Consider the following 15,734-nt stretch of genomic DNA (forward strand, 5'->3'; position numbering starts at 1 on the left):
GTCAAAATATTTTCATTATCTATTTATTTATTTATTTATTTTTAATCCATCATCCAACGGGCGGCAGACCTATTGCAGGATGAGGTAGCCACAACCCATTACCCAATGAGGCAATGATTAGTAAAGTGACAACACTATGCTGGAGTATAAAACTCACAGTCCTCGACAGTGAGTGCACCTTACAAGGTCTCGAACTCACCATCCTCATGCTAACTTCTGCCCCACGGTGGCTCTTGAAAATTAAATTCAACAACCACCTCTTCTAGTATCGAAAGACATTTAAACACTATCTATAAACCCATCACACCCCAAACAAAACAGCCTAAAACCCAACGCACTAAATCACGATATACCAGCGGGTCATAAACTTTCGTGAAACGGACAAATTCGCTCTTTTTGACCTCTTTGTGATATGAAGAAAACTTTGAATACTTGCATAAAGTCACTTAGGGAACAAAATTACGCCATTTAATTAATTGCAAAAGGGTAAAGAATTACCGCTTTTCTGAATGCAAACAGATAATTTGGTTTGTGACCTCTCGTCAAAACGGATTTTTCATTATCGGACTTGCTTTCCTATGCCAAATAAACACAATTTAAGGAATAGCTGCTATCCTTCTCTATATGAAAGGCACCGCCAACTAAGATTTCCCTACAAAAGCTTAGGGACAGGTAAGTATCTTCAGCTGGGGTTGGGGCGGCGGAGCTATTGGGGTTCACCCTGTTTTTTATTTTGGTGATGGAGGTCACCATGTTTTTGAAATGCTCGATAGGGGTCAGCGTGATTTTGAATTAGGGCACGGACTCATACTTGCCGAAAATACATCGTACTAGCCACGGATTGCATCATTCAGCTGATTTTTCGGTGCACCATAATATATCAGATATAATTGGATATTAATTTTCAAATTGAAAGTTTTTTCCAAAATATGACACTTGCATCATCCACTTAGTTTTCGGCGTGCCCTTTTGGCGCGGAACTTTCATATATCATATATCTGGATTTTTGCAAATTGACAGACTGTTTTGCAAATTTATTTGTGTGCTAATCTTTATGAAATCTGCAGTTCATATGAAAGGCATGACAAAATCCTGATACTTTTCTAATTTTTTCTATGAGAACTCATAAGGGATGAGAGTATGAGGAAGCAACATGCACTGATATTTTACAAAACATTGATACAGGTAACATATTTCAGAAAGAGACAAGTGACAAGATATTTTTCATTCTTATTGATGCAATTCAATTTTCCTTCCTGTCACAGGTTTACAAATGAAAGGTGTTTTTTAAATAAAAGAAGTTTTTTGTCTTTATTACCTGTGCTTTTGGGTTTCACCGAAAAAAAGAACTGATCCTCTGAGACACTGTATACATCAGATTTGGCTACAACTTATAAAAACAGCTCTCTAGGGCTTCCCAGGAGATATAATTGGATGGCGGGCAACAGTCTAATTACCAACTGAAGTTTTTGATTTACTGCTGGTCTCTCTTTAATGATTGACATGAGTCTATGTACAAAAGTTCTGGACAACTTGTTATGAATAGAGAGTGTGAAATACATTAAACATTCATAGCTCATTCAAAACACTGTATTTACACTTCAAAATTCGAAATTTGAAATTCCTATACAACAAATAACATGTCAACAATTTCACCACAACAGAATGACGTAATGATTAAAAGTAATGATATATAATTATATATATATATATATATATATCTATATATCTATATATCTATATATATACATGAAAAATTGTTAACAAGTAGAAAGACAAAGACAAATACAAATACTTCAAATACAAAGTAATATATCATATATATTATATATATATATATATATATATATATATATATATATATATATATATATATATATATATATATATATATATATATATATATATATATATATATATATACTAACCCTGTTTTCGACAGATGGTATAAGGGGGTCACCCTGTTTTCGAAAGTTGGATTGGGGAGAGTGTCAGCCACTTTTTGAAAAAATATCTTCCGCCCCTAGGCTAAAGAAACTGACCAGTCCCTTAGCTAAGGTCCAAACCCTTTGACAGTATGTGTTCATGCAGCCATAAAAGTGACGGTTGCGCTCTTGGAATTTTTACTCGATAGTCTAGTACACTGCACCATAAAATGTTTCACTGAATTGAGATGTTTGAGATGTTTAACCTGTCTGGCTGAAAGCACAGTTTAAGTTGTGCACAGTCAGTATTTCAGCATGTTTCAAGAAGTCAAACAACTCAAACTACCATTCATAGCAAACAAAATTTATGAAATAAGGTCAAAAAAAACGACTCTGACCCCTTAATGGTTAATCTTGACTTTAATTTCAAACACTAAAATTTCTGTCAACTTGAAAGTCACGAAACTCTGGGATTAGCTGAGCCAGTAACCATAGACGCAATCTTTTAAAGTGCGTATGGTTTCTTTGCACAGTTGTTTCACTGATCACTATGCTGTTTTTATTAAAGTTTCTATGAAGTGCGATTCTACCTAAAGCCTCGCGATAATGGGTTGGTCCAACTCAACTGTTTTCTTACTATGACAATGTTGGACCGCTCAAGAAGGATATAGGTGTGTAAGGGTTACGGTAAACAACACATCTCAGGGCTCACGCGATGATGATAGGTCAGTTTGCAAATGTTTCCGTTTCCAATGTCAAAGTTCATGAAACCATGATGTCACCACGGCTGGGGTTTGAGTCGCATCCGGGACCTTATTCAGCATACGCAGTAGCATACCTCAGGTAGGTGAGCATATACGTTGTTAAATTACCTCCTAATAACAGTCATTATAAGCTTCTTGCTATTTTCTGCATGTTCATCATGAAGTGCGATTCTACCTAAAGCCTCGCGATAATGGGTTGGTCCAACTCAACTGTTTTCTTACTATGACAATGTTGGACCGCTAAACAAGGATATAGGTGTGTAAGGGTTACGGTAAACAATACATCCAAGGGCTCACGCGATGATGATAGGTCAGTGGTTTTCTTTCTTGTCTTTCCTATTGTTTTGAGAAAGTTTCCAATCATGCTAGGTAAAGCATATCAAATGTCGCTTATATTTAGGAAACTCAGACTTCGAGTCGGTGTAAAGTTAAGTTTGTGTTAATATGCTGAACGAAACAATGCAGTATTTAACATTATATATGACGTGTAAAACCTGACACAATAACTCCGTGGTGTGTTCAAGTCCGTACTATGAAACATGGAGTCATCTCGTTGAGTTTAAAACCGTTTTGAGAGGCCAGTCTAGTCTACAACGTCGTACTGAGCACTTGGTGTCGGTGTCAACCATGATTGTACTGGGAAAAAATCGACCTTTGTGATGATCTCGTAACTTCCGCATTGTTTGTGACCACTGCTAGGACAGAAAGCTGAGAAAAGGGCACACGACCAGCGTTTCGTGTCCATGTCGATAGACGTACACTGTAGCGCCGAGTGAGGTATGCAACCCAATCAGGTCCGTTTACCATGCCAATCATCAACAGGGCCAATGCAGCTAAATCAGTCGCAAATACGTCACCACGGCGCTATTTTTTTCCTCATTGGTATAAATGTTACTTTTTTGTTATTAACATATGATAGAGGTTAAAGAGTGAACTTGAAGTTACTCAATATTAAAATCATGACGTTGAGAAATTCACCAGTTTGTAAAACTTTTACTAACGGTCACATTTGTTGTTTTGCAAAGAATACCGTTCCTCTTCTATGCCTCATTCATTTATGCTCATCATATATCGGCCCTATATCGGCCATTGTAGGCTCGTGATTGTTTGGCCAACTTACGGTAACAACATCTGTGTGTGAGTTTTTAATGTCCGCTTTCATTTTATGGAAGTGTGTTATAAATATGTTTTTTTTTTGTGGCAGATTACGCAGGTGTTAGGAAAAAAGGTAAGTGTCATTACGAAAAATTTGTCCCAACATTTAGCCGATGTCGATAAAAGCTACCAAATTTTCAGCAGAACAAATTATATTACTAAATTTTTTGTCTATATTTTAAATAAAATACTATGCTTTTAAAGATTAACAATCTATCGAGATATATCAGCACATGTCTCCATATTAGCATCTCAGTGGTAAAGTACAACATATTACAGATGTAGCGTACATCAGTTTGGAAATAACTCACATCATTAGATAGTATCAAACTTTGTATTAACATGTATCATTGTTTACTGACAACAAATTAAGGACTTTCTCACTAACCATCATCGTTGACTGAAAGATTCAGTCGTGTTTCGGCCTCCATACGGTGGAGACATACAGACCGAATCTTTTAGTCTCTCACATTCCATGCAGCTTTTGTTCAGCAAAAGTAAATTTCGAGGTTAAGTAAGAGGGCGCAACTATATAAGCTATACTGCTTTTGATCTCGTGTATTGGAAACCCTCTTTCGATGATTTGCCACGTAAGTAGGCCCTAAATGGATTTGCAATATTCATGCACAATGATATGGTCTGTTGATGTGAAGATAGAAGTGCAACTGTGGACAACATGCATTTTGAGATGTGAATTGCTTCATCAATGCAGTAACTTGAATTATCTATGTAACTATCGACTATAGAAACATACTTTTTCCTATTCTAATTTTCAGAAGCCATGTTGATAATTGCAGAGGTCATTTCTTTCCGAAATAAAAAAAATATATGTTGATAATTTAGACTAGCATAGCTTTGTGTTGACTAAATATCAGATGTATATAAAAATACAATTTAATATATACACTCAGCTTCTGGACCCTTTGTATCATTCCTATTGCGGACCGTGTCTAGTCATAAAACAATTAAATAGTCAATCCTAATTGTTGAAAACTAAAAGGAATTAATTTCGCTCATCAACCAGACGTTGCATCCTATACCTGTCTACTAGTACACCCTATACCTGTCTACAAGTACTAGTAGATTGATTTGCCGCCAAACTGTCGTTCCGACTATCATATCTTAAGCCACGCTTCCAGCTGGTATAGACTCATGGCTAGTAACCAACCAATAGTATACATCGCTTCTATTTTCCAGGCTATTGAAGTTACACAAAACCATGGCGACTAGTTGGGAAGATCGACAAGAAAAAGCATGGATGGAATTGAAGACGAAAATTAGCAGAGAAATTAAACCAGGTATATTTAATCATATTAAGCAGCCATCGATTCCTTTACAGATAAATAAAAATCAAATGTATTTTAAGCAACGAGCCGCAAACCTAAAATACATACAGTCAAAACAGTGCAGATGTATTGAGTTCGACGGAGCTTTTAAGTGATTAAAAATCAAGCCCGAAATAGAGAGTACAGCAAAGTTTTTCATGACATTATGAGCTGTAGATATCTTCTTCCGTCAGAGGCGAATGATCATATATATATGTGTCTCCGACGGCGGTAGCTTTGCTCAGAACATGAAAGTCAGGAAGCTCAACAGATTCTGTGACTTTAGAATTGACCAATGCTTATGATGATATCATTCCATAACATGTGCCGTCGATCGACATATGCATTTGACGGGAAAAGCCCAACCATTCAAAAGAAACGGGTGCTTGCAATGCAGATTTGACGGACACTCTGAGTACACTGAGTTTAGAATGAATCGAGTTTAATCACCAAATTTCCCAATAAACACATTTTATAAGCATATACCATGTCTAGCAAGTATCAGATCACACAGGGTAGTCATTGTCAGTAACGGTTAACCCGTCAGATTCCTGGCTTAAATCTTGGTAGTGATAAAGAATTCGCGACACAATCTCTGGTTCCGTAAACTGTGACTTTCAAGTACATAATGGGATTACCTTTGATTTCCAATGTTGGCGCTTTCTTATATCAAAAGTTCTATGCTGGAAATTTGTCTGACTAGAGACAGTGGAACTCTGTTGGCTATGGAAATTGTAAATCAAAACTCCAACATGGCAACGCTGTGATACTTATAACAGTTACGCGAGTGTGAGTCGTCGACATACATACGGTGATTGATAGTGCAAATGTTCGTGCATGGAATTGCATGACGTATAGAGTGACTTCGAGTTGATTACTGTAAGTGTATGATTCTACCATTTCATTTCAAACATTAAATGGGTTCAACAATCTTTTAAATTGTATTTAATTCAGATGAGTTTCTGAAAACGAAGACATCAAGCATAGATAAACGGTTTGTAGCAGAGAGGGATCTAGGCCATATTGCATCAACACTCATTCTCCTAGAGAAACTTGAACCTAAGAAATTTGCGTCTCTCGAAAATCTGCTTACCCTGATTGACATTCTAGAAGACATCGGAAGAACTGATTTAGTTCTTGAAGTTATTGAAATACTAGGTAAGATCTTTTCAAATGAACAAAAACAAACGTTTCTTTAAAGCTGTAATAAAAAGCTTTTAGTATATGGTGGTTGATACAGTAAACTGCTTGTGGTGGTCACGTATACCTGGAAATGTCAGTAGAAATTTATTCAATGCCATTGCCGAATGCTAAGTTACCGACTTCAAGAAAATACAAACACACATTCACCACCTTTTACGTGTACGGGTAGACATGTATAGTTATTAATGAGGAGTAATCAGATAAACTTTTTTGAGGAATGATGGAGGAAATAATCAATCGACCTATAATTATTGATTGTTGAGGATTATCATTCATCATAACGTACAAAACACATTTGTCGTAGTCGCAGTGATAATGGTTTAACTTTATGAAAAAATCAGCTGTCGATGATTTTTACATATTCAAACGGTAGATTAAGACGCAAAACTTGTGACACAATATTTTAGAATTACTGTTTTGATGCAGTTTTGAAATTTGTGACCAATCGCTAAAGTTATGTTGATGGGCGACCAGTCAGGGGTTACAATCCAATGAGACCATCCCACAAAATATTTCATTGGCATCTGAATAAGGAAAAGCACGTCATTCCTCGCCTTTTACATTTCTTTTTCTCTACCTCCTTTTCTCTATCGTCTGTATCTTCCTCTGTGTACCTTTCTGTTCTTCTATGTTCTTGATCCAGAGAAGGTAAGAGTCTTGATATTTTTTGAATCGTTTAAAACTGTACCTGATGTAATGGCTTATTACGATAATACCCACGTACATGTCATCTAGGATCAAAAAGTGACATCAGCCAGAACAAATGGTGTAGAGTTTAAAACGTATCATTAAGATTCGCGCATCATGCCTAGCCTTAGCACACTTGAGCTTATGGATCTACTGAAGAATTTGCAACAAGCGTCGATTAATATTTCGTTAAGTGAAGAAGGTCAACAATCTGGCATAAGAAGCACGAAGCATACATTTCTGGCATGATACTAATAGAATTTATACCACTCCAGGTCATACGACCTATTGTTCTTGCTATCCATTTATCTCTTGAAAAAACGACTGCCACCTATTGTTCTTATGCAAATTAGTAACCAGTCATACACCACACTTTAATGAAAGAAAATCATTATCATATCAAGAAAAGTTTAGTTATTACTCATGTACATTTGAAAAAAAGTATGACCGATTACTAATTTGCATGAGAACAATACGTCCAGTTGAGATGCCTAAAGCACTCACACACATTCAATATTACAATAAAGATCATTTTTCAACTGATAAGTTATAACATCACATTTTATAATTCAATTTTAACTTTCTTTAAACCATGCTCAATAAAGCAACACGATTTGTTGATGAAGACTGTCCATCTTCAGATTCGGTGTCTTCTTGGGTTGGACCAATGTTTTGTTATATTGTTTTGTAGCAACTTGAGAAAGTGGTTCACTTACAGCTTCCTCTCATTTAAAACAAGGTGGAGGTAGTAGTAATGTATCCGACACATGCTTTTGTAGTGCAGTAGACATAATTTGAGGCGCATAAACCGTCATCTGATCCATGACGTGTTTGTTCTTTGATAAACTGCTCATCAAATCCCTGATGGTACAGCGATTATACCGCATTCACCTGAAATTATCAAACACAAAGCATATGTCACAAATAGCATGGAAACAAGTACAGTATCTTTATTACGTCTCTAGAATAGTCGCAAGGAATTTTGTGATATTGCCGCACACACAACAAAATATATTAATGAATGAATTTAATTCCATTACAGAATTCGTTTTATGTATAAATATATCAGTAAAAGAATAAAATTACCTTGCCAGAATGTCCGGTATGATGGTCTTCTATCCAAGCCATCTCGCACATTTGCTTTGTGTAAAGACGCCTACTTTCTGGAAGGAGAACTTGATTATCCCTTGGCAAGGACCTTACGGTCCTGTCGGTGGTATCATCGCCCAGTACTTTTTTATAAGTCGAACTAAACATCGTGGATTTGATGAGCTTTCGTAGCAACAGCTGCTCTTACAGGGCAGTTTGCCCGTGTAAAATCCACTTTGGTTGTTTTTACATGGCCGTCCATGGAACTCTAGGAAGTCTCTGGGGTCATCAGATCAGACAAACTGACAAGGTCCATCTTGACCAGTCGAAAACACAAAAATGGCATTGAAAGCCATCCATGAGGCAAGAACATTACATCATAATGCGCAAACTGTCGCTTGCGACCAATCACGTACATCTATAGATTGAATGCCTTCTCGCTAGCTAATAGCCAATACGACATAGTAAAGCCAGTCATTTTACTTGACCAATCGGACTAAAATAGTTTCCTTCTGCACAGATGCATTATACCACTCTGTGGCCCTTATTCATATGCAGATTTGCAGTTGACCTGAGCCCTTGTCCTACTTGTCTGGGATAGGTCATTCTTCCAAACTTGAATGCCAGGTGCATAAATGACCTCTGTGAACCTTTCGACGTACAATGGGTCGCCCCATTCCATTGTGGGTGTTCAAATCAAAAGTCGATGATTTATTGACACAGTAATTTTCAAATTTTAGAGAAGATTAGCCTGTTTTTCGTGGTTTAAGTCGTTAATCGCACCTCGTGGGTGAGCTGTTACAGTTGTAAACACAAGTTCCTGGCCATAAGTATGGTGTTTACAACTGTAACAGCACGCCTACTCGTGCGTACTATACTGATCAACAATGCATCATTATCATCTATGATGATTTTTGAGGATATATATCAGCAGAGCAACACCACATTTTATTGCAGCGGAACGTATCAGACGACGTTTCAGCGTCGTTCTACGCCACTGAAGCATGTCATTTCAAAATGACCACAGTCGATTATAAGCCAGTGTCTTACAGTTAGTCAGCCAGCGCCCATACGGCACAAGAAAACAAAATACTAGTCCGTGGGCTAGAGGGGAGTCTACGTGCACCCCCCCCCACAGGATAACAAACCTGTATTTTCAAAACCCTTGGGATCCCTAGAATACGAAATGGAATTTTAACAGGAAAAATATAGGGACGCAATAGCTGTTATGGTCATGTTTTGAAGGGTACCGCAAAATCACGATTTTCCAAGCCAAATGCATTTTCGTCAAATCTGTCTCTGTGTAAGTCATGTGCTGAGCTTATTTTTTAACATAACCTCACTTGTTTGGTATCATTAGAAAGGGAATTTATTCCTCTTTAAGATGACATATTGCACTATGCAATATCTTCTACAGTTTTTGTCAAATATAACCAAAACTTACCCCTTACCCCAAAATTTAACATTGCAAATTACAGTAAAACTCAAATTCTACCAATTTTTTAGCTAGGCATAATAAAATATGCATTGCTTTGTCTGAAATCTGTTTTATTTGATACAGGGACATGTCAGAAATATGAAATAGACTTTTAACAGAAAAAATATTGGGAATCTACAGCTGTAACAGTCATATTTTGAAGGGTACCGCAAAATAACAGTGTTGCAGATTTGCATGCATTTTTGTTAAAACTGTCTTCCTATAAGTTATTTGCTGAGCTTGTTTTTGAATATAACCTGGTTTGTTAGGTATCATTAGAAAGATAATTTACTAATCTTTGAATGACATATTGTAACATGCAATATCTTCTATTGTTTTCATGATATATAACCAAAACTTACCCCATACCCCAAGTTTACATTGAAAATTTCAGTCATAGCTAAACCCAAATTCTTCCATTTTTTAGCTTGACACAAAAAACCTGGCCGTTTTTGCTATTAAATCTGTTTTATTTGGTACAGGGACATGTCAGAAATATGAAATAGACTTTTAACAGAAAAAATATTGGGAATCTACAGCTGTAACAGTCATATTTTGAAGGGTACCGCAAAATAACAGTGTTGCAGATTTGCATGCATTTTTGTTAAAACTGTCTTCCTATAAGTTATCTGCTGAGCTTGTTTTTGAATATAACCTGACTTGTTGGGTATCATTAGAAAGATAATTCACTAATCTTTAAATGACATATTGTAACATGCAATATCTTGTGTAGTTTTCATGATATATAACACAAACTTACCCCATACCCCAAAGTTTACATTGAAAATTTCAGTCATAGCTAAAACCAAATTCTACCATTTTTTTAGCTTGACACAAAAAATCTGGCCGTTTTTGCTATTAAATCTGTTTTATTTGGTACAGGGATATATCAGAAATATGAAATAGACTTTTAACAGAAAAAATATTGGGAATCTACAGCTGTAACAGTCATATTTTGAAGGGTACCGCAAAATCACAGTGTTGCAGATTTGCATGCATTTTTGTTAAATTTGTCTTCTTATAAGTTATCTGCTGAGCTTGTTTTTGAATATAACCTGGCTTGTTAGGTATCATTAGAAAGATAATTTACTAATCTTTAGAATGACATATTGTAACATGCAATATCTTGTGTACTTTTCATGATATATAACCAAAACTTACCCCATACCCCAAAGTTTACATTGAAAATTTCAGTCATAGCTAAAACCAAATTCTACCATTTTTTTAGCTTGACACAAAAAATCTGGCCGTTTTTGCTATTAAATCTGTTTTATTTGGTACAGGGACATGTCAGAAATATGAAATAGACTTTTAACAGAAAAAATATTGGGAATCTACAGCTGTAGCGGTCATATTTTGAAGGGTACCGCAAAATATCAGTGTTGCAGATTTGCATGCATTTTTGTTAAATTTGTCTTCTTATAAGTTATCTGCTGAGCTTATGTTTGAATATAACCTGGCTTGTTGGGTATCATTAGAAAGATAATTTACTAATCTTTAGAATGACATATTGTAACATGCAATATCTTATGTACTTTTCATGATATATAACCATAACTTACCCCATACCCCAAAGTTTACATTGAAAATTTCAGTCATAGCTAAAACCAAATTCTACCATTTTTTTAGCTTGACACAAAAAATCTGGCCGTTTTTGCTATTAAATCTGTTTTATTTGGTACAGGGACATGTCAGAAATATGCAATAGACTTTTAACAGAAAAAATATTGGGAATCTACAGCTGTAACAGTCATATTTTGAAGGGTACCGCAAAATACATAGTGTTGCAGATTTGCATGCATTTTTGTTAAATTTGTCTTCTTATAAGTTATCTGCTGAGCTTGTTTTGAATATAACCTGGCTTGTTAGGTATCATTAGAAAGATAATTTACTAATCTTTAGAATGACATATTGTAACATGCAATATCTCTATTTTCTCATGATATATAACCAAAATTTACCCCATACCCCAAAGTTTACATTGAAAATTTCAGTCATAGCTAAAACCAAATTCTACCATTTTTTAGCTTGACACAAAAAATCTGGTCGTTTTTGCTATTAAATCTATTTTATTTGGTACAAGGGACATGTCAGAAATATGAAATAGACTTTTAACAGAAAAAATATTGGGAATCTACAGCTGTAGCGGTCATATTTTGAAGGGTACTGCAAAATATTGTGTTTGCAGATTTGCATGCATTTTGTTAAATTGTCTTCTTATAAGTTATCTGCTGAGCTTGTTTTTGAATATAACCTGAATTGTTGGGTATCATTAGAACAATAATTTACTAATCCTTAGAATGACATATTGTAACATGCAATATCTTGTGTAGTTTTCATGATATATAACCAAAATTTACCCCATACCCCAAAGTTTACATTCAAAATTTCAGTCATAGCTAAAACCAAATTCTACCAATTTTTTAGTTTGACACAACAAATCTTGCCGTTTTTGCTATTAAATCTGTTTTATTTGGTACAAGGATATATCAGAAATATGAAATAGACTTTTAACAGGAAAAATATTGGGAATCTACGGCTGTAACAGTCATATTTTGAAGTGTACCGCAAAATCATAGTGTAGCAGATTTGCATGCATTTTTGTTAACTTTGTCTTCTTATAAGTTATCTGCTGAGCTTGTTTTTGAATATAACCTGATTTGTTGGGTATCATTAGAAAGATAATTCACTAATCCTTAAAATGACATATTGTAACATGCAATATCTTGTGTATTTTCATGATATATAACCAAAACTTACCCCATACCCCAAAGTTTACATTGAAAATTTCAGTCATAGCTAAAACCAAATTCTACCATTTATTTAGCTTGACACAAAAAATCTGGCCGTTTTTGCTATTAAATCTATTTTATTTGGTACAGGGACATATCAGAAATATGAAATAGACTTTTAACAGAAAGAATATTGGGATTCTATGGCTGTAACAGGCATATTCTGTGGAGTACTGCAAAATCACAGCAGTGCAGACTCATATGTGTTTTTGTTAACTTTGTCCCATTGTAGGTCATCTGCTGCGCTTATTTTATTACATAAGCATGTTTATTTGGTATCATTAAAAAGCTAATTCACTACTTTTTAAAATGACATATTGTTATATGCCATATCTGATATACTTTTCATGGAATATGACGAAAACTTACCCCATACCACAAAGTTTATATAGAAAATTACTTTCGTAGCTATCGTCAAATTCTACCAATTTTCTAGCTAGACATAACAAATAAGGCAATGCTTTATATGAAATCTTTTTATTTGGTACTGGGGAATGTCAGAAATATGAAATAGACTTTTAACAGAAAATATATTGGGACTCTACAGCTGTAACAGTCATATTTTGAAGGGTCTCGCAAAATCACAGTATTGCCAACTCGCTTGCTTTTTTGTTAAATCTGTCTTCTTATAAGTCATCTGCTGAGCTTGATTTTTGACATAACCTGGCTTGTTAGGTATCAATAGAAAGGTAATTAACTAGTCTTTAAAATGACATATTGTAATATGCAATGTCTTGTTTAGGTTTCATGAAATAGGACCAAAACTTACCCCATACCCCAAGGTTTACACAGCAAATTACTGCAAATCTGAAACTCTACATTTACATTTTTACAATTTATTAACTTTATATACCAAAGGCAATGCTTGTATGCAATCTATGAAATCTGTGTTTTTGTTAAAAAAGTATGTCACAAATATGAAATTAACTTTTAACAGGAACATAATATGATTTTGTAGCCTTTTGGATCATATTTGGAAGGGTACCCAGGTATCAGGGCAAATTTGCCGAAACACATACATTTGCAATATATGGGTTCCCCCTCCAAAAATGATCCAAATGGCTACTAACTTGTATCATCTTCCCGTTAAAAGTTAATTTTATACTTGTGACATACTTTTGTAACAAATAAATCAGATTTTAAACAAGAATTGCCTTTTGTATTATGTGCAGCAAAAAATGGTAGAATTTAAGATAAGCCGTAATTTGCGATTTGAACTTTTTGGGTATGGGGTAAAGTTTGACCATATTCCAGGAAAACTATGAATGACATTGTATATTACAATATGTCATCTTAAAGAAGAATAAATTGCCTACTAATGATACCTCACAAGCCAGGTTGTGTCACAAAATAAGTTCAGCAGATGACTTACAAGAAGAAGAATTTAACAAAAAAGGTGCCAGTTTGCGGTACTGCGATTTTGCATTTCCCTTCAAAATATGGCTGTTACAACTATACAGTCCAAATATTTTTTCTGTTAAAAGTCTATTTCACATTTCTGACATGACCCAGTAACATATACAACAGATTTAATACGGAAACAGAGCTATTTTTACATGTCTAGCTAAAATTCACGGAATTTGATCACGTTATCTATGACAGTACTTTCAATATAAACCTTGGGGTATGGGGTACGTTTTGGTCATATTCCATGAAAAGTATACAAGATATTGCCTGTTACAATATGTCATTGTAAAAACTATTTAATTACCTTTTCAATGATACTAAACAAATCCAGTTATAATAATAACAAGCTCAGTAGACGACTTATAAGATGACAGATTTAACAAAAACGCATGCGAATCAGGAATACTGAGATTTTGCTGTACCCTTAAAAATACAGCTGTTACAGCTATAGAATCCCAATATTTTTGCTGTTAAAGTTCATTTCATATTTCTGATATGGTCAAGTACAAAATAAAACAGATTTCATACCAAAAATTGACAATTTTTTATGTCTGCGTAAAAAATTGCTTGAATTTGACATTAGCTATGACAGTAGTTTTCGATGTAAATTTTGGGGTATGGGGTAAGTTTTGGTCATATTTCATAAAAATCTGTACAAGATATTGCATGTTACAATATGTCACTTTAAAGACTAGTAAATAATCTTACTAATGATACCTAACAACTTACATTATATTCTATAAGAAGCTCAGCAGATGACTTCAAAGACGATAGATTCAACAAAAATGAACGCAAGTCAGGAATACTGAGATTTTGCTGTACCCTTCAAAATCTGACTGTTACAACTACAGAATTCCAATCTTTTTTCTGTTAAAAGTCTATTTTATATTTTGACATGACCAATTACCGAATGAAATAGATTTCATACAAATAAATGCCTGATTTTATATGTCTAGGTAAAGAAATGGTAGAATTTGATTTTAGCTATGACTGCAATTTCAATGTAAAATTTTGGGGTATGGGGTAAGTTTTGGTCATATTTCATGAAAACTATAGAAGATATTGCATGTTACAATATGTCATTCTAAAGATTAGTAAATTATCTTTCTAATGATACCTAACACACCAGATTATATTCAAAACGAGCTCAGTTAATAACTTATAGGAAGACAGTTTTAACAAAAATGCATGCAAATCTGCAACACTAATATTTTGCAGTACCCTTCAAAATATGACCACTACAGCTGTAGATTCCCAATATTTTTTCTGTTAAAAGTCTATTTCATATTTCTGATATATCCTTGTACCAAATAAAATAGATTTAATAGCAAAAACGGCCAGATTTTTTGTGTCAAGCTAAAAAATGGTAGAATTTGGTTTTAGCTATGACTGAAATTTTCAATGTAAACTTTGGGGTATGGGGTAAGTTTTGTGTTATATATCATGAAAACTATACAAGATATTGCATGTTACAATATGTCATTCTAAAGACTAGTGAATTATCTTCTAATGATACCAACAAGCTCAGGTTATATTCAAAAACAAGCTCAGCAAATAACTTATAGGAAGACAGTTTTAACAAAAATGCATGCAAATCTGCAACACTGTTATTTTGCGGTACCCTTCAAAATATGACTGTTACAGCTGTAGATTCCCAATATTTTTTCTGTTAAAAGTCTATTTCATATTTCTGACATGTCCCTGTACCAAATAAAATAGATTTAATAGCAAAAACGGCCAGGTTTTTTGTGTCAAGCTAAAAAAATGGTAGAATTTGGTTTTAGCTATGACTGAAATTTTCAATGTAAACTTTGGGGTATGGGGTAAGTTTTGGTTATATATCATGAGAACTATAGAAGATATTGCATGTTACAATATGTCATTTCAAAGATTAGTAAATTATCTTTCTA

The 15,734-nt window shown here is 34.5% G+C and overlaps 1 protein-coding gene across 2 annotated transcripts; it reads left to right on the forward strand.

Moving 5' to 3' along the window:
- The first annotated feature begins 3,873 nt into the window (after positions 1 to 3,873).
- On the forward strand, positions 3,874 to 7,348 carry LOC139139604 (uncharacterized). 2 transcript variants are annotated; one of them, XM_070708485.1, is made up of 4 exons: positions 3,874 to 3,917; positions 5,042 to 5,142; positions 6,124 to 6,327; positions 7,016 to 7,348. In XM_070708485.1, the coding sequence occupies exons 2-4, from the start codon at positions 5,064 to 5,066 to the stop codon at positions 7,105 to 7,107; spliced, it is 375 nt and encodes a 124-aa protein (XP_070564586.1). In that variant the 5' UTR covers positions 3,874 to 3,917; positions 5,042 to 5,063; the 3' UTR covers positions 7,108 to 7,348. The 2 variants fall into 2 exon arrangements, with proteins under 2 accessions (XP_070564586.1, XP_070564587.1); XM_070708486.1 differs by lacking the exon at positions 3,874 to 3,917 and having other exon boundaries at positions 4,904 to 5,142.
- The last annotated feature ends 8,386 nt before the right edge of the window (positions 7,349 to 15,734 follow it).

This window comes from Ptychodera flava, chromosome 9 (genome assembly GCF_041260155.1).
Source record: "Ptychodera flava strain L36383 chromosome 9, AS_Pfla_20210202, whole genome shotgun sequence".
Taxonomy (NCBI): domain Eukaryota; kingdom Metazoa; phylum Hemichordata; class Enteropneusta; family Ptychoderidae; genus Ptychodera; species Ptychodera flava.